The sequence below is a fragment of the Notolepis coatsorum genome (assembly GCF_963971535.1).
Source record: "Notolepis coatsorum genome assembly, chromosome: 6".
Classification (NCBI taxonomy): Eukaryota; Metazoa; Chordata; class Actinopteri; order Aulopiformes; family Paralepididae; genus Notolepis; species Notolepis coatsorum.
This window is the reverse complement of record NC_140170.1, coordinates 137,225,619-137,250,889: the sequence shown is the minus strand read 5'-3', so window position 1 is coordinate 137,250,889 and position 25,271 is coordinate 137,225,619. Positions and strand designations below refer to the sequence as shown.

Sequence of the window (25,271 nt, the reverse complement as noted above, 5' to 3'; positions counted from 1 at the left end):
TTAGCATCAGTCCTTTGCTTTTGACATGTTGAAACAGTGCCCCGCCCGGCCGACGCCATGAGGTGGGTCGGCCCGGCGAGTGGCTGGTGGGCTGCTAAAGCCTGTACCGCCACGGTATGGAATTGGCAGCGATTAGTAACTGTGTTCGAATTGCTGTTTTTTCTATCAAAAAATTTTGTCTGGTGGCGGGGCCTTGAGGGCCAGCCGACGTCGACACATCGCGCGAGGTTGTTGACGTTATTAGCTTTGACCCAGCCGCAAGCTATAACCGCTCAGGGCTCCCCTCTCCGCAGAGGATTTTGGTCTTCCGCTGGAGCGCGGGCGGTATTTGTCCTAGGCCCCACACCGCCTCACACCGCGCAGCCAGAAGAAGAGAGAGCACGGCCTCGTCAGCGGCGATGACGAGGCCCTCGACAGGCGGCCATGTTTTCCCCCGCCAGAGGTATCCTGGGCGTTGAATCGACAGATGTCCACAAGGCCGACAGCCTTGGCGGCCGAGGGATCGGCCATGTTGGATGGGCTCGGCTTGGAATATACAAGCCGTCGCCGTCCTGCCGCGAGCAGCCCGCTCTCCGATCACTCCCTCCCCCAACACCAGCGGAAAAAGGGGGCTCTGATTGTTTCCTTTGGCTGCGGGCCGCGTGCCTTCGTTGAAGTGCGGGCGGCCCCACTTTTCGCTTCTCATGGGGACAGGGGCTGACACCCAGTTGATGGCTGAGCCTGGGTCTGTCCGTGAGAATGTTGTGCTGTCAAGCGGCTCCCACACCATAAGCTGTGTTGGTTGAGCCTGGTGTTATGTCTGTCAACTATAAGTGTTGTCAGCAGGGGGGCTCGAAACCTTTTGAGGCACACAGTGCGGGCTTCCCCGGCCTCGCCTTCGCCAGGCCAGGTATCATGTTGGTGCCTCCCACTCCTGAAAGATTGGCAGTGGTCTCGCAGGCGCGCGTGATTTTGGGTGCCAGTAATATCACTGCAGGGCTACGGTGTGTAGGAACCCATGGGGGCCTCACACCTTGCATGTCCGGCTGCAGAACAACTCCTCAGCATGTTCCGGAGGGGTGTTCAGTGGGGGAGCTTTTGTCACCTAGAACTGATGTCAGCTTCCCCCATATCAAACCGGCCCTTTCTGTCGGGGTCCCCCCTTGGGTGCGATTGCCTCGTGGGTAGTGTCGGGGTCAGATGTCTCGACACAGAACGCTCTGCTCGCACGGGTCCAGGGTTGGCTACGCACAGCAGGTGGGACCGGGCCGCCTATCTACAGTTCCTTGCGGACCTGCGCCACATGGCGGCGGGTGCGTTGGGAGTGTCATCACATATGGCTACAGCAGTACCATATGTCGAGGTGGATGGAGAGAACGCTGAGGCGGGGACTTGTATTTACACAACCCCACCCGTTTTCGGGTTTGGTACAGACCCTATTGTCAGGGTCACCAGCAGTGACAGCTCTGGTCGACGAGATCTGATCTCTGTGGACGAAGCAAGCCTGAGACATCGGGAGGGGGGGGTGGGTGTCAGACCCATGTTGGACCATGGGAAGGTTCAGTATTTTTTGGCTCGTCTCCTACCTGTTGAACACTGTCAGGTGGGGGTCTGGTTCTCCTCCATAGACCTGTAGGATGCGTGTTCGCATCCCCAATCTTCCGTCCTAGGGCTTACCTACGCTTCCTTACAGGGTTAGCGTATGAGTACCAGGGGCTGCCGTTCGGCTTTTCTCTGGCTCCCCGCATCTTCACCAAGTGCGTGGAGGCCGCACTGGGGCCTCTGCGTCGTCAGGGGTTACGAAGTGTATTCTGCCCTGCCGACGTTCTGGTCCTTGGCGGTCAAGGTGGATCGTCAGGTCTCATGCCAGGCAGGGTTCTTACCAGCCTGGGGTTGCTGTAGACTGGAAGTAGAGTACTCCTCTTCCCAGTCAACAGGTGGAGTGCTATGGGCATCCCTCTCAGAGCGTGTTGCGACACGCTCTGGAGGTTCCGTCCTAGGACGGTTACGGCGCTGTCCGTGATACGCCTGCTCGGTATGAGGGCATCTGCTCATTCCGTGGTCCCTTTTGGCCTCCTCTTCACCCCAGGAGGAGGTTACGGAGGTGGTTCTTTTCCAGTATGGAAATAGACCCGGTGAGAGGCAAGTCAGGACGGACAATACGACGTCAGTGTCGTATATCGACAGACAGGGAGGAGTACACTCCCCCCGTCTGCACCGGGCGGCTGGCTATGGGCGTTCTCCATCTGCGCGGCCTGAGGGCTCCCCACATCCCCGGCAGGGTGAATGTGGGTACAGGTGTAATGTCGCGGGGCGGTCCTCACCCTGACGGGTGGGGATTACGTCCGGACATAGTCAGGCAGGTCTGGGACCGATGCCGTGCCGCCTGGGATTCTTTCCCCATACATCTGTTAGGTCAGTTGTTGGGGCGGGTACGTTGAGGAGCGCAGGTCCTTGATCCTGATTGCGCCGGACCGGGGCGCAGCTGTGTGGTTCCCGGTCCTGATCCAGCTACTGGTAGCTCCGCCATGGCCTATTCCTTGGTCGGCAAAGGCCCTCACTCAAGCACACGGGTCGCTGTTCAGCACCCGGTGTTGTGCCAACGTCTGATGGTTTGGCTGGTGAGAGGGTAAGTCTGGAGAGGATGGACCCTTCTGTGGTTGATACCATCCGGAATGCACATGCTCCCTCCACTGTCGCGCTTTACGCGGGCAGATGGCGTATGTTCCAAGAGTGGTGTAAGGTGGGGGGCAGGGACCCGGTGTCCTGCCTCCTGGATGCTGTCCTTGTTTACCTCTAGTCTCTCCTTGATAGACTGTCGGCTTCGATGGTGAGGGTATATGCAGCAGCTATATCCTCTTATCATGAGGGATTTGAGGGTGATGTTTTGTTCAGCCACCCTCTTGTGAAGCGTTCCTGCTTGGCGCCCGACGCGTTAAGCCGGTAAAACGCTCTTTGGCTCCGAGTTGGGATCTTCAATTGGTCCTCGGTCGGTTGTCCTTGGCCCCGTTTGAGCCTCTTGAGCAAGCGCCGTTGGAACAGCTGTCGTTCAAGACCGCGTTCTTGCTGGCCGTCACCTCCGCTAAACGCGTGGGTGAGCTTTGTGCTCTCTCGGTACGACCAGAGTGCCTGTCTTTTCGTTCCGATTGCGGTGCCACTCTGCGGCCTAATCCTGCCTTCGTGCCTAAAAATATCTGGAGTTCCTTCCGCTCCAGGGATATTGTGGTTCAGGCGTTTCATCCACCTCCTCACGTAGTGAGTTGGAGGCGGGCCTTCACCTGTCATGTCCGGTCCGGGCTTTGGGGATTTACCTCAGCCGTACTCAGGGCCTCAGGGCTACCGATCAGCTCTTTGTCTGTTACGGTGGTTCTCGTGCTGGTAAGGCACTATCGAAACAGCGCCTGTCCCATTGGTTGTGCGAGGGCATTGCCCTTTGCTACACGTTGGCCGGGCTGGCTCCCCCTGGGGGCGTCAGGGCGCACTCCACTCGTGGGGTGGCAGCCTCTGCCGCTCTGCTGGGTGGGGCCTCGGTGGAGGACATCTGTGCTGCAGCTTCATGGTCCTCCCCGGGTCCCTTCGTAAGGTTTTACCTTATGGACATGACCGGGGTTTCTGTCTCCCAGGCGGTTCTGAGGTCTGTGGCCTCTCCTGCTTCCCGTCCTTTGGTGGGGTAGCAGGGGTGTGTGGGTGTGGGCCACAGTGTGTTGTGTCACACGTGGTTCCGCCTGTGCTGTGTATTCAAGGGGTTCTAGTTCCCTCTTGTTCACATTCGGGTGGAGTTGACTGCGCCCCCTCTTCATTAGGAAGGATGGGGTGATGGGACTCCCCTCCCCCCTGATGTGGGCTTACGGGTCCTCAGGGGGGTGCATTTGTCGGGCCTCGCGTCCGCTCTACCCCATATCTTGGTATGGCTTAAGAGCGGGACGCGATGCCAATACGAAATATAACGACAGGTTATGTATATAACCTAGTTATATGAGTACTGGCTAAGTGTCCCGCTCTTAGCGTGCCCTGAGTTACCTTGGGGAAACTTTTCTTTGGAAACGATTTTTTCCGAGGAAGAATGAGTGGTGGCCATGCCCAGTACTAATATAGTACGGCAGTAGGGGCGGGGCCTGGCAGGTGCTGGGTGTATTTTTGGTTTATTCGTTGATGGAGTACACTAGGTACATGAGATGAGGTATATCTCGGTATGGCTTAAGAGCGGGACGCTTAGCCAGTACTCATATAACTAGGTTATATACATAACCTGTCGTTATTGTTCGTTGAACATCCTGATGGCCTGGGGATAGAAGCTTCTTCTGAGTCTCTCTGTGCTTGCCATGAGACTCCGGTATAGCTTGCCTGACCGCAGCAGTTCAAAGAGGCAGTTGTTTGGGTGGCTCGAGTCTTTGATAATTCTCTTAGCCTTGCCCATGCACCGCTTGTTGTAAATGCCCTGGAGGGTGGGAAGCCCCCAGTCCTGTTTGGTGTGTGAGATCTCGATATTTGAATCCTGCCTGGTCTGGTTGATCTCAGCGCTCGGTTGGTGTGTGTGGCCTCAATGCCTGAATCTTGGCCGGTCTGGGCGCGTCTATGCCTTCTACAACGCTGTTCGGTTTCCGGGTTCCTCTGATTGGCCACTAAGCCCACGTGACCCTACGCTAGCACGCCCCCCTTATCGCCGCCAGTTCGCGTGACAAGCCCCTTCAATGACAGAGCTCTCATATTTGCGAATGCATAAACTATATCTTAAATTATGGCTATGTGTCTAATATGGCCGTCGCTTATCAATGACTTGTTTTGTTTACATCAGGGTGAACGCTGTTGCATTCGCAAATATGAGAGCCAGCAATACGCAGCTCCAGTTAACCTAATTTATACCGTAATGAATCATTAAAAAAATATACCGTTTACTGGAATATGTTGTTTCTTTACACATATGTTGGATTATGTAATTGGTTTGTCATGACAAACCAATAAAAAATCGCTACTTTAAGGGCGGCTAGGTGGTGTAGTGGTCTAAGGCACTCGCCACCAGTGTGGAGACGCTAGGATTCGCGTGTTCGAATCCAGCTCTCCACATTGTTTTTCAGTTTGGCTGGTCGTCCGCAGTAATACACATTGGCCGTATTACGGGGAGGGAAAAACTGAAGGGTGGGGATCGAACGTTGTGAACAAGCGACTCCTACAAGTCGGTTGGTGCGCCTGCGCAGTAGAATCAGGAAGTGTCGGGGGCAGCGTGAGCCTCCCACGCGTTACTCCTCGACACTGAGAGATCGAGCTGCGCAGGTGAAAAGATGCGACTGCTGTTACCTCAAGTACCGGAGGGGACTTGTGCTATGTATGACTTAGTCCACATTGCAGCCGGCTTGTGGGAGGCAAGAAACAGCGTTCGTGACAGGGGAGGGTTGAATTGGATGATACGAAATTGGGATGGGAGAAAAATATAGAAAAAATGGGAGAAAAAGTGGATCAAAAAAAAAAAAAAAATCGCTACTTTACATCAGGGTGAACGCTGTTACGCTGCCACCACCCACTTCAATGACAGAGCTCTCATATTTGCGAATGCATAAACTATATCTTAAATTATGGCTATGTGTCTAATATGGCCGTCGCTTATCAATGACTTGTTTTGTTTACATCAGGGTGAACGCTGTTGCATTCGCAAATATGAGAGCTATATCTTAAATTATGGCTATGTGTCTAATATGGCCATCGCTTATCAATTGACAGAGCTCTCATATTTGCGAATGCAACAGCGTTCACCCTGATGTAAACAAAACAAGTCATTGATAAGCGACGGCCATATTAGACACATAGCCATAATTTAAGATATAGTTTATGCATTCGCAAATATGAGAGCTCTGTCATTGAAGTGGGTGGTGGCAGCGTAACAGCGTTCACCCTGATGTAAAGTAGCGATTTTTTATTGGTTTGTCATGACAAACCAATTACATAATCCAACATATGTGTAAAGAAACAACATATTCCAGTTAACGGTATATTTTTTTAATGATTCATTACGGTATAAATTAGGTTAACTGGAGCTGCGTATTGCTGGCTCTCATATTTCCGAATGCAACAGCGTTCACCCTGATGTAAACAAAACAAGTCATTGATAAGCGACGGCCATATTAGACACATAGCCATAATTTAAGATGCATTCGCAAATATGAGAGCTCTGTCATTGAAGGGGCTTGTCGCGCGAACTGGCGGCGATAAGGGGGGGCGTACTAGCGTAGGGTCACGTGGGCTTAGTGGGGGGGGGGATTTGTTTTATTTCTTTTGAATTAGCCTCCATGCTCCTCTGAATATTCTGTATTGCATCAAGTCCGGTCTGCGTGTTGGTTTGCATGTTAGCATCGTTAGCGTTCTGTATTGCTTCTAGCTGATCCGAATGCTAGCTTGCATATTCATCGTGTTAGTTTCCATGTTAGTTTGTAGCTTCGTCATCCAGCGAGGCCTCGCTGTTGTCTAACGTTATGTTAGCCTGCATGTTTTACCTGTTGCGTCATCCCCTCGTGTTGTAACTTTCCCTTCGTTGTATTTTCTTTGTCAGGGGTCATTCTTCTTTCACTTCTCCTCCAGTTTTCTGCATTGGGTCTTGTCATCGTTCTTTTATCTTCGAGTTGTTACTTTTTATCGTGTTTTATAACTTTTTATTACCTTTCTTGAATTTTGGACCGGGAGCTCTGTTCTCAGTGCATCGCTCTTAACTTAACACTTTGCGTTTCTTTACAAAGTTCAGGTTGCAGCAAAAATTGTGTTCAGTTCTAAATTACAATGCATAAGAGGTAGTAGTAGTAGGATAAGAATTAGCATATAACTGACACATGAATTTGACATAGAAATAGGCAAAATAAAAATAGTGCAGCCAAAATACTGACAATTTGTGTCTTAAGATATCAAGCCTCCCTGATATATCATTTAAATGCCTGAGCAAAGAGATTTTAAGCTATCATTTTGGTTATTTATTTTATTTAAAAAACATACATTTGCATAAAATGTGTGATTAATATGTGGTTAAATATTTTAATCACATGATTGTCCAATATATATATAGCTATATACCTTTTCAAACTTGACAACATAAACATTATAAATGGTAAATGGCTGCATTTATATAGCGCTTTTATCCAAAGCGCTTTACAATTTGTTCCTCACATTTTACCCGTTCACTCACACATTCACACACCGATGGCAGAGGCAACCATGCAAGGTGCCAACCTGCACATCAGGAGCAATTAGGGGTTAAGTGTCTTGCTCAGGAACACTTCGACATGCTGCCCGGGAGGAGTGGGAATCGAACCGGGAACCTCTGGATTACCAGACGACCGCTCTACCTCCTGAGCCACTGTCGTAAACAGCTTCAAGTTTAGTTTCTGTTTAAACTTGGGCCCAAGCTGCTTACCTATAGCAAAGGAATTCCACTGAAAGGTTCTATATATAGGAATTTTTCCAGACCTCTCTTGGCAGAGCGTGAGGTGTGGCCAGCAATAGCAACCCCTCCCCTATCCCCACTCAACTCCAACCCACACGTCAGGCAAAAACAAAAACAAAACAAAAGTAAGTGCAGTACCAAGAGGGGCTATTTTTTCTTAGAGGTCATTGTTTGACAGCATTACAGATTCTACCTTTAACTGCATGCTGGTCTGTAGTGGCACTCAAAGGACACAACATATTTTACAACAAATCCAATGACTTGTTTCTTCCAGTTAAAAAGATTACTCTAGTAGTTCAAGAAGAACAAAGTGTTGCTCAAGTTGACTCAGATTTGTCAAGGATGCCACATCTTTGGAATGGAAAATTCTGTGCAAAAATTTTTGGAATTCCAAACTGCCTTCCTGAAACAACCTCCCGTCCATAACTCTTCTTGTGGAAATTGTGATTGTGATTTTACATTTCCTGTCATTCTTGATCTATAGGAGTAGTTGGCAGCCATATATATCTGTCCTGTGAGTAGCCTATGATTACTATTTTACACAAGTTACTTTCAAATGACTCAAATTGTGTGTGAACTCTTACACCCAAATGAGGTTTTAATTCTGGTTCACAATGCTAGAATATAAACCTAATTTCCACGAGCTCACAAACATTTTATGGCCTCGTAAAATCAGAGCCCCATTCAATGTCTATGACGCAGCCCTCAGATTTTACATCACTGATTGGATGGCTCTCTCTCTGATTTATGGCTTTAGGATAGAGTGCTGTGAGTTCACACATACTGACTGAACTGTCCTGGGGCACAAGAAGAACAAATGTGAATTATTCAAATTGGCATTCCTCTTTAAAATAAACTACAAATAGGCTTCAACTGGACCACATTAACTATATTTGCATGTTGCTGGGGAGTGATCCATTTCAACAAGCTACTCGTAAAAATTACTGGTCAGATCCCTCTTAATTCTTCACTCACAAGTGATGATTAGAATTTTACTATTCAGTGTTTTGCTTTACATAGATTTACTTGTGGTTGGACAACACCACCACAAATATATATCCCAAACTGACACAATGGTAGAGTGGTAGATAAGCAGTATTTACCTAAAATGACCTCTGCAAGGAAAAACGAGACAGAAGTAAATTACATCTACCCATATTTCAGGATATTTACTTGATAATTGAAATGGTAAGCATGTATCTGCACAAAGGAAAGATGTGACTTCTTTAAAAACAAAAAAGGGTCCTCAGGCTCAACTTGCCCCATGTCCAAGCCAAAGCAAGTTGAGCCGTGTGTGCTTAGTAAAAGTGCTATTTACTTTTTAACAAAAACTCTGGACATAATAAAATATTATCTATTCCTCTATCAAATACAGTTGACATAACATACATTTTAAGTGTAAAATGCTATTTAATTTCTTAGGTATTGGTCAGCCAACTGTTTGATATGGCCAGCAAGCTTCCTGTAACTAATTTTTATAGGTGAATACCACCAATTTTAAGAATTCACATATGTCCTCCTGTGCCCCAGAACAGTTTTTTGAACATTCACTATAATTATATATATAATTTTGAGCAACAATGTGCTTTTCTCATGTGCTTGCTTCCCTCCATCAAAGTTGGCTGAGTAAAATGAAGGGTGCTTCTTAAATTTGTGGACAAATTACAAAAGTTGTGTACTTTCCATATGGAGATGGCCGATAGGTCAGTTACCCACTGGCTCATCTTACCCCACTCTTCTGTATATTCAATGTTTTTTTTTGGGTTGCATGCACAATCACATTGCACACATTGCACACTTTTTTGTATTCACCCTGGCCTGACACCACCACAAGAACCTGCAACACTGATATTTAAACCTTATAAAAAAGTAATGATGGGAATACCATAATATCCATTGCTATCATGGTTTAAATTTGATTATACCATGGCATTCTGCAAGTGCAAATAGTGGTACCATGGTGATACATTTATTTTACGGTGGTCAATTATTTAATTATTTAAATTATTTATACACTTTTGTTTTTCGTAAGGTTAGATTGTTGTGTTTTGTAGCCTAAAGCAAAATATTTATTTTGTTGTCAATGTCACTGACAACAAAAATAAAACGTTTGAATTGTTAGAATTGGATTGATTGGGTGATTAGGTTACTCGTTTACAGTACAAGTCCTGTTCGACCTCTACCTCTCCTACTGGTATTTTGTAAATATAGCATTGACAGATACGACACGCGCATACGGGAAAGCAGCCTAATAATAATCTAGAAAATAAAAAGGATAAAAAAAAACACACCTAGGACTCCATCTGCCTCGCCCCTTATTGTGTGGTGAGCTCGCTCTACTGTCCACAACACACCGGCGGTCCCGCTCAGAAAACGGCACTTCGTGGACTTTGGGATCCAAAGAGTTATATTAAAATGGATCTCGTTTTTGAACGGCCCATATTCTACCGCGCGACGAAATGTTCTGAATCGATTTAAATGGCTGCGAGTGTGAATAAAGTACAACAGTACACACATCACTCAAGACGCAACTCGGGGTATAAATCAGGCGTACCTAAAGAGAAGAGGCGTGTTGAGCCCAGTAGGTGGAGGAACACCCCGCGCAGCACCAGCACCACTCTAACCACTGCTCTGCAGATATACCCTACTCACTGCACCTGGGAGGCTGCTAGCAGAACAACGAAGCTGGGAGGAATGTGGCGAAATAACATCACCTTCAACCTAGAATAAGCGCAAAGAAAAACCTTCTGCGTGTTAACGAACAATGGATGCCGCCGGTCGCTCGACGAGTTCACCTGTAGAAAATCACCTTTTTGCAAAACAGGCGTCGCAGCAGGTAGCTGCTGTGGTGAAAAGGCAAGCCGTGAAGAGACACCACCACAAACACAACCTGAAGCACAGATACGAGTTTCTAGAGACACTCGGAAAGGGAACTTATGGGAAAGTGAAGAAGGCAAAGGAAAGATCTGGTAGACTGGTAAGGCCGTGTTCCTCATCTTTTATTTAAACTAGTACAGGCCAAAGTAGTGGCATGATCTAACGTTAGGTTAATTTCATGTAACCAACTGTTAACCAAGTTAAGTCTATGTTCTTGTTTGTGTGCGTCACCTGTTGATTGGTCCAGTGCGATTATTTTACAAACTAATATAAAATAGTCTCCTAAACAAAATAATATCCCAATCAAGAACATTTCGTATTTAATCATGTCCCATGTTTTAGTGTAAGATCTGTTAATTGTATTACTATGGTAAGTGGGAAACTTTCTACCAAAATAGTAAAGCGACAAGAATTTGGAGATTGTCCAAATAACTTTGGTTTTAAATAAGATCAGTGGCGCGGCTCGGGTGAGGAGGGGAAACCAGGTGAACTGGTCCATCAAACCGATCTCCAGTCAGTGGTAGGCGGTAGCCTATAGTAAAACCAATCCATTCTCTTGATCTGTATCTTGACATTCTAATGTCTCTCTAATTTGCTCTCGGGTAAAAGAGAAACAACTGCCATTACTCTTTCATGTGTGTACTCGAAACTCCCACAGCCTGCGGGGGAAAGGGACGTGGCGAGTTGAAACTGGGATGGACGGTGCTGCTGCCACGGAGGTGTCGGCAAACAAACAGAAAGCAGGCCTAGAACCTCAACAAACAGCTGTTTGTCAAGAGCTTAGGGGAATCCCCACCCAGACCATTCTATTCACGGTGGGAGTGAATAGAAGACTAACCATTTTTTAAGGAACAAACTAGCTTTAACTTTATTTAGTGCATGGCATTGTAAAATAGCGTAAAAAATGGAATATTTAAAAAGTTGTGGTTGTTGTTGGCTGATGGTCTGCCGTATTGACTATTTGGCTAAATAGACCTTTTATACATTTACAATACTTGGGCTTAATATAAAGTCAACCAACAATTTAAGGACGTCTGGGTAGGAAAATATTAGATATCAGTATTGGCCTTAAAAAATAACATGGCAATTCTACAGTAAAATGTGATCTTAAAAAATCTGGATAATTGTGAATGAAGGTATATGAATGTGTTTTTTGCTACCTGGTTTAGGTAATTATATTTCTAGTAAGTCCCAGAGAAAAGTAGAGGCAAATGTGTCTTTAGAAAAACATGGAACCCATATTGCACTTCTGGACTACAGTTGATCTTGTTTCATCAATGACAGTGTGGATCAACTGCCGGACCATCTTGGTTTTTATCTTTTTACACAAACATTGTTAAGATAGGTAGGCTTAGATTATGGGAGAGAATGTACTGCGCATTCTTGGAAGGAACAAGATAGCCTACGTAAAAGCAGGCATAGAGAAGTGGAAAGACCTTAAAAACATCAGACTTGAAGACTTAAGATCCCTTGTCCCCAACAGTGGGCCTGCTGCCAATTAATTCAGCTTTGATGATAAATATGTAGGTCTACTATTAAAAGATAAGAACGTTTTGTTATGGGGAGAAATGCAAGAGGTCAAGTAAGTAACTGCTCGGAATTCCCCTCTGGAAATGTGTGATCATGTGTATCAGGTTGACTTACTGTCCGCAAAGGTGTATTATTCAGAAAGTTGCGTAAAATACATGCTTTAGTTCTAGGTTAAGCCCTAGCCGAGTAGGGGTAGGGATCACCAGAGGCCCCACAATACTGTGATATTGAGTAGGGGTAGGGATCACCAGAGGCCCCACAATACTGTGATATTGAGTAGGGATCACCAGAGGCCCCACAATACTGTGATATTGAGTAGGGATCACCAGAGGCCCCACAATACTGTGATATTGAGTAGGGATCACCAGAGGCCCCACAATACTGTGATATTGAGTAGGGATCACCAGAGGCCCCACAATACTGTGATATTGAGTAGGGATCACCAGAGGCCCCACAATACTGTGATATTGAGTAGGGATCACCAGAGGCCCCACAATACTGTGATATTGCGATGCGATGTATTACTTTTTTCAACTGCAAATTATGTCCCCAGTGAAATGTAGTCAACATCTGCAATATAAATATATATTATACAACATGTCTATCTAATAAGAGAGTTTTCGGTCTGTTCACCTCATTCCAATTTTTTTTGCAACAAAAGATAATTAGATAATACAATTGATGTCCATTGCATTGAACTGCACGGTAATGTCAAATTAATTAATTTAGCCCCCAGTTTTTTAAACACAAGGCAAGATTGATCCAAAATGATGGCAGATGGCAAGCATGGAAGACGATACATAAATACAAAGAACACTGTACAATCACACTGATCGACAATAAATAAACAATAACATTGATAAACTGCGCAGCCCCAGGGCCCCGTTCCCCGTACGTGGTTCAACTAACTAAGTCGATCAAAAGTCCCATTAGCCAGATTCAATTAACCCGATGATTGAAGTCAGGCTATCTCGGTTCCTCGAAGGTTGATCCGGTCGCAAATACTCTCGTTAATTCGAACCAGACTTGAGTACTCAGGATAAGGAAAAGGCAGCAGATGTAGATCCCCGAAAACCATGATTTTCTAATGGGAAAATATCGCAGACAAGTTAAATGCATATCTATAGGCACATTTTAAGTCCCTCATTACCCCAATCTAAATGTGCCTGCTGGCAGTAGGGCAGGCTTAATGGAATGAATAATCGAATGAGATCTTGCTAGTGAAAATAATTACTTCAACTCTTTCAGAATAAGTAGATAAAAACAAGCCCAAAGAGTATCACATTGATACGAATTAATAGATACTTATGAGGATATTGGGTATCATGTACTATATAAATACATGTATGTGTAGATCAGGGGTTCCCAAAGTTTTCACGCCGCAACGCCTGAAATAACGGTGTCGGAGAGCAGCGAACCCCACTATTATAGGAGGTGGTTGAAAGTTTATCAAGTATCAACCATTATCTGAAATGAAAATAAATAAATAAATAATAATCTAACCCTAACTCGGATTCAGATTCCTTTATTGAGCCATTTGTGTAAAACACATTGGTAATTGTTGCAGCAATACAGTGTATGCATTTTCTTTTCTTTTTTCCCAGTAAACAACACCAACACAGACACATGACAAGAAACGAAACAGTGCAGTGGACTAGTGGAGGATTAATCAATAAAATACATATATATATAAAGTAAAGAGTGCAGAGTTCCAGTACGGACTAGTGCAGTGCAGTCAGTGTCATTGTGCCAGTGTCAGTAACTAACCTTACTGTCATGCACTTGTCCTAATATACTAACCTACAGTGTAGCACTAAACACTTTGATGAACATTGTTACTCAGCTGATAGAGTTGTGCCCTTCCTGATGACTTGTCGTACAGAACTTGCAAGTCGCTTTGGATAAAAGCGTCAGCTAAATGTAAACATGCAAACGTTCGGACGCACTAATAAGCATGGAGGCTATTAACAGTTTCACTATTAGGTTTGTTTGAATCTGTTTTGGACATCATCCATAATGCATTGAATTGATTAACCTTTGGTTTATAGTCATGTTCATCACGCTCTTTTTCATCATCAGACATTTTAATCCCAGTTACAATAACTTGTGACAGTGATACAATTCAACAATCTACAGATTCAGATTCCTCGTAATTCACATCCACAATCCATGCGTAAAGACGCTTCAATTTATGCTTGAATGAAACACAATCCGGGCGCTCCGGTTAAGCAAATACATCCACAGCGGAGAATATGAAACGAATCGGAGCCAAACGCCCGATTAGCCTTTTACAATAACCTCTGATCCAAGTTTCATTAATTAAAAATATCCCTGCAGGATTCACATTTGCAATGCTCTGTTATTAAAATAACCACATAGTGTGTGTCGTGTGCGCTGTATAGCTATGATGTGCATTATTTAGGACAAAGTAAATCCATAGGCTGAATATGATTTATTATCAGCATTTTAGGTCTATTATTTTACATTTCAAAAGCCCCCTCTAGAAAAACTAAGCACAAAAACATTATTTAGAATGGTATATGGGATCTCTGAGGAAGGGAGCTGGCATTTTATTCCGAGGGAGTGGCCAGCGTATCCAGCTAACTTAACTAAACCTGCGCTGGAGCAGGTTCAAATTTTTCGATCTGTTGCCAATGCCATAGTGATTTAGCCAAACCTGCTTTGTGGAACCGAAAAGCCTGACATGTGTCAAGTTATCCTGAAGATTATCCGGCTAACTCAGTTAGCCACGTACGGGGAACGGGGTCCAGGTTGAGCTACAACCTGTTAGTTTGCTGTGAATTGTTTGTGAATTGTGTTGTTGCAAAAAGATGGCAGTTCACCTCCTTGCTGATGAGAAACCTGACATAGCATAGTGATATATTTATATTCAAATGCCATTGTTCTCTCTGATCTACTGTATCCACCTCAGTCCTTCCAATATAATGTGGCAGAGATATGTAATTTGAGATGGTGAGTAGGTCAAGCCTCGAACCCAACAGAGCCTCATCTATGTGATGCATGGCGACTGTAAAGTTATCTTGGTCCCATTGTCAAAGTCTCTATATAAGTTTGATTGCATAATCATTTTATGGGGGGTCTAGGTTGAGCCCCGGTGTCAAACTCACAACATCATGAGTGCATAGTGTGTGCCACCTAGTACTCTGATCTACCGGTCCCCCCTGGTTATGTAATTGTAGGTGTTTTTTCTCATTAAATTCACAAAGAGTATTGAGTGCTCCTTTTTGGATTCAGTCAAATCCCAGATGAATTTGCTGGGAGGAAGTCCTGAGTGCAGCTATGTGCAATGAATGCTCAACATGTGTTTGGTACAGGATGTAGGAGTTGCAATATATAATTACGATGTCCTAGGGTTGGGTATGATATCTGTACCAGTTCCTGGAATTCGGTACAAACATCTCAATTTCAACATTGTTATTTATTTAGAACATTTAGTTATTTATTGTTGTAACACGCCACACGAAATAAATTGCATATTATGTTTTTAAACGTTTAAATATTAACATTATATCTGGCCATCCTCAGTAAATATTATCAAACTCCTCGACCTCGTCTGGAAAAGGCTCCCTCTTGTCTAGTAATATTACACTCTTGTACTAAACATGTAAAGGTAGGTACCCAAATTTAGTACCGATTGATCTAGCGTGAATTGGTACTCTGGAGTACTGATGTAATTCGATCGGTACCGTTAAAAGTACTGAGTTCGGTACCCAACCTTACTATGTCCTACCATGACCGTTGTTGCATGTCATCCTTTCTCTCCCCTGATGTTTCCTGTCACTCTATACTGTATCTAGTTAATATAAGCAATATATTATATTAGAAAATAAAATGATAATCTAACACTCAAACTCATGTGGGCAGACCAGCCCTGAGAAATGCTGCCCACCCGGACGACTCCAGAAATGTGTTGACACCTGATTTGGAGATAAAGTTCAGCCAACAGCTATGAAAACAAAAGAACAAGTTCCCAGAATGAAGAGCAGGGTGTTACTGTTCATCCTGTGTTTATTATCCAGACCAGACTATATGACTCACTGGAAGAGACGGTTGTGTCTCTTGACGCTCATCCACTGTGACACCTTTTGTATACGACTCATGGTTTACCATCATGTCTGTTGTCCTGTCAGGAATGTAAGGGAGGGAATGGGGGGCCTGAATGTACACACACACACACACCCTACCCCACCACGCATGTGCACACACACACACACAGAGCCATCTGTTTCCTTGCGACATGTTCCATTGATGACGCACTCGGGGAGCAGAAAAATCTCAGGCGTCTGAACTAAAGAATAACGTGTGCATACAACATACACATTCACACAGTGTTTCCACAGGAACGCCGTCATGAGCCCAGCTGCACACATAAAACATGGCAACAGGCTGTCATATTCCTGTATATTGTCAATGTCAGACAGAGGCTACACACCCCTATACGTGTCACTCTATCCTATAAAAATTTTAATTGTTCTCATTCTCTGGGCCTCACTGACACTGGATTTCATCACAAGAGTAAACAAGAACCCCCCCACCCCACTGCCCTGTGACAATTACACTGTAGTGGTTTCAACTTGGGCCTAAATGGTTTCTTTTTTTAATAAAGTTTCATAAAAATCTTAGTCAAACCTTTAGTATTATGGATACCGTATTAAACATGCTGGCAGAGTACATGCATCCATGTTGTCGTTAACATTTTAATTAAATAAAGAAATTCCCTATCCATAGTCGCCGTGGGAAAAAATTTAATAAAAAATATAATATAAATTCCCTACCTACCCATGGCCTTAACTGACAACCAACAGGAACCAAACAATATTTTCTTTTATGCCCGCTGTTTAGTGTCCCTCATGTAACGGGCTGAACTGTGGATAAACATAATTTAGTGGGGAAATATTTATTTTCAAACAATAGGTTTTACTTATAAAAGGGGGTTGTTTAAACAGGTGGCCCTAACTCTGTGCCAGTGCTGTTATTGTGACATCAGTATATTATAGTACACATGTGAAGTCAATTCGTGGCATTCGACCATAGACATCTTGTGGTACAACAACAGGTGGTTGTAATCAAATAGCAGGTGATTTTCATTAAATGACGACTGCGGCCAATGAGCTGTGGCTCTGCGTCATATTGTATGGTAAATAAATGTTGTGAGAATACTATGACTAGGCCTGATCATAACGTATGAGTCTTCACCCAGCTGGTGGCCGATTACTTTCTTGTGAAACAATTGATAAACTCTCTTCCAGGAAGCAAGTCTTTTCAATGCAACCTTCCTAACAGAAAGTCTATCTTATATTGTTGACTGTTGGTCAATGCTGACCACTGCCTTTTTAAATATTTTTTTAAAATCATGTTTATAGATAACTGAACAACTGAATGTGCATTATCTTCTGATGCCAAATGTGTTTCTCTTCAAGGTTGCCATTAAGTCTATCAGAAAGGACAAGATCAAGGACGAGCAGGACTTGGTTCATATCCGTAGAGAAATTGAGATCATGTCCTCACTCAGTCATCCCCACATCATCACCATATATGAAGGTACAATGTGCAATATCTTATCAGTTATGTTTAGCTACTTCTGAGAAAAGTGTCAAATGTATGGTAACGAAATTCTTCATTGACAAAATATTCATAAGAGTTTGTGGTTGTCTAATCAATGAGGCTAGTTTTAATGAACAGATCGGCAAGATTTTCTACATGCAGTTTCCTATGCACATTTAGTGCATACCAGGGATGTGCTTGTATTTCCTTCAGGTAGTTATTACATTCAGCATGAAAAAACGTTGTCTAAAACTAAACGGACTGATGAATTGACTTAGAGGGGCAGCCCGGGTCAAATCAGACGTTGAACTTTTAGAGAGAGGGGGAATGAAATCGTTAACTAAACCTGCATGTGAAACTAAACATGATGTCCAAAAATTAAGACTCTGAATTGATCCCCGCCTGAAGACGAGTTTGGTCACGCAAGTCTTTGTGCCGAGGGCCTAGGTTACATAAGCACCAGCACCCCTGCCATGAGCCTTCGTGGAGCTAGAAAATGTGGGAGGGCCTTGTACTCTCCGATGCCCCGCCGCCTGCATTGTCGTCCTGTGTTGAGTCGTGTTAATTTGTGGATGTACAGTTGAGCCTCCTTTATCCAAACACCCCCATGGGAATGGAAGCGTAACGATGAAATGTTCAGAAAATCCAGACCAAAGCTTATCTCTAAATTCTTGGCAGTGTAACTGTTTGTTGTAGTTGCATGTTCCATCAAGGAAATTCCAACAATTATGCATAACTTGTAATCATAATCTGTATTTTTCATTATTCCTGTGAAGTAGAACGCATGGTTCTCAAGATTTTTAGACTTTGGATAAAATAGTTTCTACTGTGTGTGTGTTTGGTCCCATAGTGTTTGAGAACAAAGACAAGATTGTGATTGTCATGGAGTATGCCAGCCGAGGTGACCTGTATGACTACATCTGTGAGAAGCAGAGGATCTCTGAACAGGATGCCAGACATTTCTTCAGACAAATCGTGTCGGCTGTGCATTACTGCCATCGGGTAAGGCGTCCCCTTTTCCTGCCCCTCTCAGGCCGAGGTTCAAGGTGTTCCTACAAGGCATGCAAAACTGGTAATTAATGCTATGGAATTTTGACATTCTTGTTGGAGATTAGAGATGTAATAAAAAATATATGGTCGCGTCCCGGGGTGTGTAGAGAGAGTGCATACCTTATTGTAAATAGTTGAGTGAAAGAAAGGACATAAAAGATAAAGAAATGGTCTTCCATGTTAATTTTGATTAATGGACAAAACGCATTATTGAATAGAGGTTACACAAACCATTGGTGAGAGTGTAAGGTCTGTTTTAGTACCCCCCCCCCCCCCCCCCCCCCCGTGCTCACTGCTCATGCGGGAAGCTTCGTGGGTGTTTGGTTATTCTCTGAACTTCCTGTATCAAGAAGCTTGCCTGTGTTGCTTCCTGTTGAATCAGAATCCACTTGTCATTAGATTAGATTCAAATGTATTGTCATTGCACTGCACACGTACAGTACAACGAAAATAAGTTGGCCTCTAATCAGTGTGCAAATGTAACCGTAAAGTGCATTAACATTACAATATACAATGTACAAGTGATTAAGTGTGATATATATGCTAAACTGATGTATGTACAGTATAGTTATGTCCAGTGATGCAGGTATAAATATACTATGGTAGTAAGTCATACTATACAGTGTAAGAGCGTTATGGGATAAATATAGATATAATATATACAGGTAATTGAACAGATATATCCAAGCAGTTATATATATATACAGTATTATTGTACATGGTATGTAAATGGCTATATTTATGTGGTGTCATTACAATATTTATTAGAACTGCATGCTCTTGTCAAACCTGCACCCATGGCCACCTCATGTGAGACCTGGTGATGCAGCGGAAGCTCTGTACACCAACCTGCTACTAGCACTACCATAGTTACATAATCTGGCCATTCTCTGTCGGCCTGCCATTGTGAGCAGGGTGGCTGCAACAACGATGCAGGGTGTGAAATGAACCGTTGGAACTCTTTGGAGAGCCAGCGTCGGGGCTAAAGGCCAACAGTCTCAGCAACACGCACACATGCAGTCTCTCTCGCTCTCACTCTAATGAGGGTGCAGGGGAACACACACACACCCCTCTCTCCCCTCTCTCTAATTACTTGTCCCCAAAGGGCCAGGACTGTTACAATGCCAAGTGTAGAGTACATGGTGTCATATTATACAGAGTAGCTATTCAGCACAGCAGGTGTCATTCATAAGTGTTCTTTAGGAGAGTGAATTGCCCTGCTATTGACTCCACTAACCATCTGTCAATCTTTTACTTAATGAATTAGTTGGGGGGGGGGGGGGGGACTACATCTAAAAATGTCTTGCAAATTATGTCTAGCATGATGAGCAATGCTAAAACAATGCTTGCAATAGTTTATTTTCTAATGATTGCATGCTAGCCATGAATGAAATCCAAAAGAAAATCAGTTGATACTTTACTCGCTGGTAACATGAGCACAAGGCAAATGTAGTTGACCTGCATTTTTTTGAAGTTGAATTCCTGCTCCATGCCTCCAAAGGCATGCCCTCCTACAGAGCAGAAGACAATGGAGTGTGGCTGACACACGAGAACAAATCTTCTGTTGGAAAGGGACTTGTCCTCCTGACCCAGAAAAGGCTATCCCCACCTTACGCATATACTGTGTGAAACTCCCTGCAATAAGATAATTGATGTTATTCCATTTTAATGGTCATCATCTTATTGTCCAAAATATTCATATGGCAACTACTTTTATATCCTTTTCTCTCAGAATGGGATAGTTCACCGGGACCTGAAACTGGAGAATATTTTACTGGATGGCAATGGTAATGTTAAGGTAAGGCAATGGTCATGTTTAAGTAAGACAATGGTAATGTTTACGTAAGACAAGGGTCATGTTTACGTAAGGCAATGGTAATGTTAAGGTAAAGCAATGGTCATGTTTACGTAAGGCAATGGTAATGTTAAGGTAGGCAATGGTAAGGATAAAGGGCAACTTTATAATATGAACATTCACAGAAACATAACATTTACACACCTATGCCATTCACGCACAAGGATCATGGTCATTCCTACAAAATTCTGGCCACTATGGTAGATTTCAGTTTTTTGCTTTTTAGATAATTTTTTGGAAATTTTTTGTGCTGTCAGGCGATTACATTTTTTTATCTAATTAATTACAGGATTGTAATTAATTAATCTAAATAATCGCATAACCATTTTATGCCTGATATTCTATAATCATATTTAAAATTGCATGTGTCCGGATGGCAGAATTCAGTACTGTATCTACAAAACCTTCTGTTTAATCATCTTCCATCTATTAATTTGCTTAGATTTTTCAGGTCTGGTCAATTTGAGCATAGTGTTACTCAGTCAAAGATAAAACATTTTAATTATTGGTATTCTCATTTGGTTCATTACAATTTACTCAAGCCTAGTAACAGACACAGTATTTCTGACACTGGGAATACATTCCCTGAGATCCATAGATGTCCCTAGAATCAGATACCAAGAACATGCAAATGGACCATATACAAAAAAAGTCTGTAAATGTGTATTCTATGTTCTTATGGAATGAATGAGATAAAAATTATCTTTTTTGTAATTCATTTTGACTTAATTTTCATAACGTGATAATTTGCTGTGTAATTAATTAACGCAATAAACTGACAGCCCTAGTAATTTTGCTTCATTAGTACAGGGAGGAGCGTTAAGAAAAAAGGGGGACAGGTTGAGAGCTGCACTGTAATGTTCCGTGTTACTAATGATAAAAAATACATCACATTTCATGTCTTTCTATGTGAACGTTTCACATAGCTGTGAAATAACAAATTCTAATGCAAGTGGGATCTCCTGTTGGATTGGGTCATTTTCGCAGGGGGAATGGCAAATACGGACATACTGTAGAACCTGGATGCTCATTATCGCAATTCATTGATGTACAAGAGAATATAAAGCAATGAATTATTTGGTTTGCTTTAATTATATACTTTGTTGTCACAGATTGCAGATTTTGGCCTGTCAAACCTTTACCATGGTGATGAGTACCTTCAAACCTTCTGTGGCAGCCCCCTGTATGCTTCCCCAGAGATTGTCAACGGACGGCCTTACAGAGGGCCTGAGGTGGACAATTGGTCTCTTGGTGTGCTACTATATGCCCTGGTCCATGGCGCCATGCCATTTGATGGGATCAACCACAAACACCTGGTCCAGCAGATCAGTACTGGGAACTACCGCAAGCCTACCAACCCCTCCGGTGAGACTGTTAATTACAGCAAAAGTCTGGGGGAGTCGCTGCACTGGTTACCCCATTATCTTAATTGACATCCAAGTTTAATTTGCAGTGCATTTAACGTTTGCTATCTGTCCTTGCTAAGTGCAATAATGAATATATTATGTATTTATTCTTTTAATTTGCTGTGTCTCAGATGCGTGTGGGCTTATTCGCTGGATGCTGATGGTGAACCCAGAGCGCAGAGCTACAGTGGAGGAGATAGCAGGACACTGGTGGCTCAATTGGGGTTACCAACAGCCATTACTGGCTGAGAGTAAGACCCTGGCAGTAGAGCAGACTCCTGAACCGGCCTCTTCGTCTGCACAGCAGCCCGGTGGTCTTGCCAGTATTGCCGGTTGGCTGCGGCGAACATCCCGGCCTTTACTGGAGAACGGCTCCAAAATGCGCTGCCTGCTGCGTTCACAGGGTGGCGGAGGGGAGGTGGTGCGGCAGCGATCTCTTCGGAGATCACGAAAGGAGAACAACGTCTCCCAGACCATGCATGAAGGGACCGCCGACACGCGGCCTTCCAAGAGTATTTTAAAGAGACGTGGCAGTTTCAAGCAGAAAGCCATTACAGAGACTCAATCTATTGGAGTAGTGGAACCAGTCCAGTCCAAACCAGCAGAAGCCCCTCCGGCGGCACTGCTGCCACGTAAGGGAATCCTAAAGAAGCCTGCAGAACAGGAGTCGGGCTACTCCTCTTCCTCCCCAGAGAGCAGCGACTGTGCCCAGACTCCCCAGGCTCACCACTGCCCCTCAGCACCAACCCACCGGAAAGGCATCCTAAAGCACCATGGAAAGTTCTCCGGCGGGCTTCAGGAGTTTGGGTCTCTGGACCAGCTGGCAGCCTCTTTGCCACGTGGCGGTTCCAGGGCAAAACCAAATGGGGCTGTCAGTGAGGACAGCATTCTGTCTTCAGAATCATTCGATCAGCTGGATCTGCCTGACCGCCCTCCGGCGCAGATGGATCAACCGGCCAAGGTCAGCATGAGGGGATGTGTTTCTGCTGACAACCTCCTGGACATCCAAGAAGAAGGGATTCTTGGGGAAGGCCTGCTGAGGCCGAAACCCTGGAACTGCTACCAGTCAGGGGTGGCCGATAGTGCTTTCTCTATCACAGACTGCGAGAATGTAACGGAGGCTTACAAACAGGCCCTGGTAATGGGGGGTGCTGCTGCAAGCTGAATATCAGCAGTGGACATTGAATAGAGAATTCTTAAATTACTATGGCAATGGGGCTGGAAGCTGAACATATACACAAGTGCATTATGAGAAGTTATCAGCAACAGTTGTTGAAAGTTATGTCGGTTTAACTTCAGGAATTGTATACTACCAAAAAGGAGGGAGTTCTCAGCTCCCATCAGATTGCCAGTCAGGATAATTAAGAAAAAAACATACTTAATCATGAGTTTGTTGGATAGTTTATAGGTTTGTAATTTGATTGGTTGATAACAGGCTAAGAAACACCAGATGGCACTGTTTTTAAAAAGAAATGACTGCAATTGAAATGTCCATTTCAACAATTGAGGCAGTAGATTCATTGTAAATCAAAAATCTACCTGAAAGAATTCATGTTATTTCTATGATCTTGAGTAGTTTACTCAGATTTTGTGTGCTGATTAAGTCTCTCCCAAAGTTAGAAAAAAGGAGACCAATACTCTTTGATCATGAAATGTGCACCATTGATGGGTTAATATAGGAGGATGCGCTTGTGGATCCTGGCATTATTACCTATGGGGATTTTCATGTGATTCTGGTTTAGACACTACTGTAAACTAAACTCAAACATGGTATGAGTTGGATTCAAGTTTCGGCATTCATTAAAACTAATTAGAACTGTCTTATAGATTGTAGAAATAACACATGAATTCTGTTTTTAATTTTATTGCATCTTAGGTGATACAGAGGATATTTCATCAATAAGAAACCAAAGAGTTAATTTGATTTTTTTTTCATTTGGTTGTCGTCACACATTCTTTGCTAAAATTGTGTCTGTAAAATGGTACCAAGAGTAGGCCTATGTCTATGCAACAGGGACTTGATTTAACAAAGAGCTTTTTATTTTTCTCGTTTCCTTATTTTTTTAGTTTTCATTTTCCTACTGAAATGACTTGAGGAAATGGCTTGAATGCGGTTTGCACTGACGCATAACAAGAGGAACCTGTAGAACCTGCCCTTCCTTCCATGTTTAGACCCAAGACTGCTGAGCCCTACACAGGGTCAGTTGGCATCACTTTCAGTTAAATTAATTCAAAATTGTAATGAGAATGGCTGTTTACTTGCTGATGATGGAACATCCATTCTCATTGTACTTGTGAGCTAGATGGTACAACCTCTGTTGGATGGTTATCTTTTTTCTTTTATATTAGAATTTGGAGGGGGAAAATCCACTTCCCAAATCTCATTGACCATATTCATACGGTGGCCATTTCGGTCTTACAGTATGTCATGCTCGGGTTAGGATTCCTGGGAACCGGGTGGAAAGGAATCCCAACCTGAGCATGACATAAGAGCAAAATGGCTGCCGTGTGAACGTGGTCAATTGGAACTGAAAGTGAATTGGTCCTGCTATCCAGATTGCTTTTTTTTTAAACATCATATGCAAGTTTTGAGAGGCTACATATTGAAAAGCTGTCCAAAGGTGAACCATGACCATCAGCCAACTTAAACCCCAAGTTGTGGGTTACCCTGTTAATATGTAACCTTCAACCAAACTGAGACAACAGACATCTGTTAGTTAGTTTGTTACATTATAAGGGTGGGTTTAAAGGTTATGTTTTGTTTTCCATGTTAATCTCTGCAGAAACAGGTGGTCGGAGAAAGGCATATTCTATTTTATGAGGCGTCATAAAGTCTACTCTAGACATTTCTAGCCTTATCACCATGATTGATGCAACTTGACTGCATTGTGCCTTGGTGTTCTATAACGTTGTCACGCTGGTGCCTGGAAAAGCACTTTCAGACCATAGAAACCTGAGAACCATACTCTATATTCTGTTCATCAGACAATATGCAGAATCTGCACAATGGAGTTTCTGCTCAAATTACTGGAATATGAGGGGAATGGGTGTATTGTTTTAATTACTTGAATTTATTATTTAATTTTTTTTCTACCAAGGGGACTTATGTGCATTAAAGTAAGCTAGGGAATATAAAATTTCAACTGGAAGATCTGACATGCTGGGCAAACTGAGGGATTGTGTTGAGAAATTAGCTGTGATCAGTGTTGTAGTTTGTCTAATTTCTAGTTGATTTGATGTATCTCATCTTAAGGGACTCTTCTAAAGTAGCTTTTTTGTGCTTTTTTTTAATAAAGTACAATTATGAAACAAAGCATTCTATAATCAAGTTTATTTTGTCTGTTTAGTGTGTACAAATGCAACACACTTGCATATAGAAATATGACATCTTGCCCGTAAATCGTGGTTACAGATTCTGTGTCATCGTCCCCATCCCCCCCTGTGTGCCAAAGTTATTAGCTTATTCTTTTTGTTAAAGGAAATCAATAAAACTGGCTTTGAATGCTGCTTTTAATCAATTGACTCATCTAATCTTTCGTGGTAGTTTTATTATGTAGAATAATAATTTCATAACGAATACAATTCT

General features: G+C 43.4%; 1 protein-coding gene across 1 annotated transcript; it reads left to right on the top strand.

Annotated features, from left to right (window-relative positions):
* Positions 1 to 10,051: 10,051 nt before the first annotated feature.
* Positions 10,052 to 25,197, top strand: nuak2 (NUAK family, SNF1-like kinase, 2). Its single transcript, XM_084316124.1, has 6 exons — positions 10,052 to 10,379; positions 17,251 to 17,371; positions 18,225 to 18,376; positions 20,157 to 20,222; positions 21,392 to 21,644; positions 21,817 to 25,197. The coding sequence occupies exons 1-6, from the start codon at positions 10,167 to 10,169 to the stop codon at positions 22,848 to 22,850; spliced, it is 1,839 nt and encodes a 612-aa protein (XP_084172250.1). The 5' UTR covers positions 10,052 to 10,166; the 3' UTR covers positions 22,851 to 25,197.
* The last annotated feature ends 74 nt before the right edge of the window (positions 25,198 to 25,271 follow it).

Bases quoted from the DNA above. Each gene is read 5' to 3' on its own strand.
- nuak2 (XM_084316124.1), top strand. From the start codon at position 10,167: ATGGATGCCGCCGGTCGCTCGACGAGTTCACCTGTAGAAAATCACCTT. The intron at 10,380-17,250 runs GTAAGGCCGTGT...TTTCTCTTCAAG, and splicing joins AGGAAAGATCTGGTAGACTG to GTTGCCATTAAGTCTATCAG. The intron at 21,645-21,816 runs GTGAGACTGTTA...GCTGTGTCTCAG, and splicing joins CAAGCCTACCAACCCCTCCG to ATGCGTGTGGGCTTATTCGC.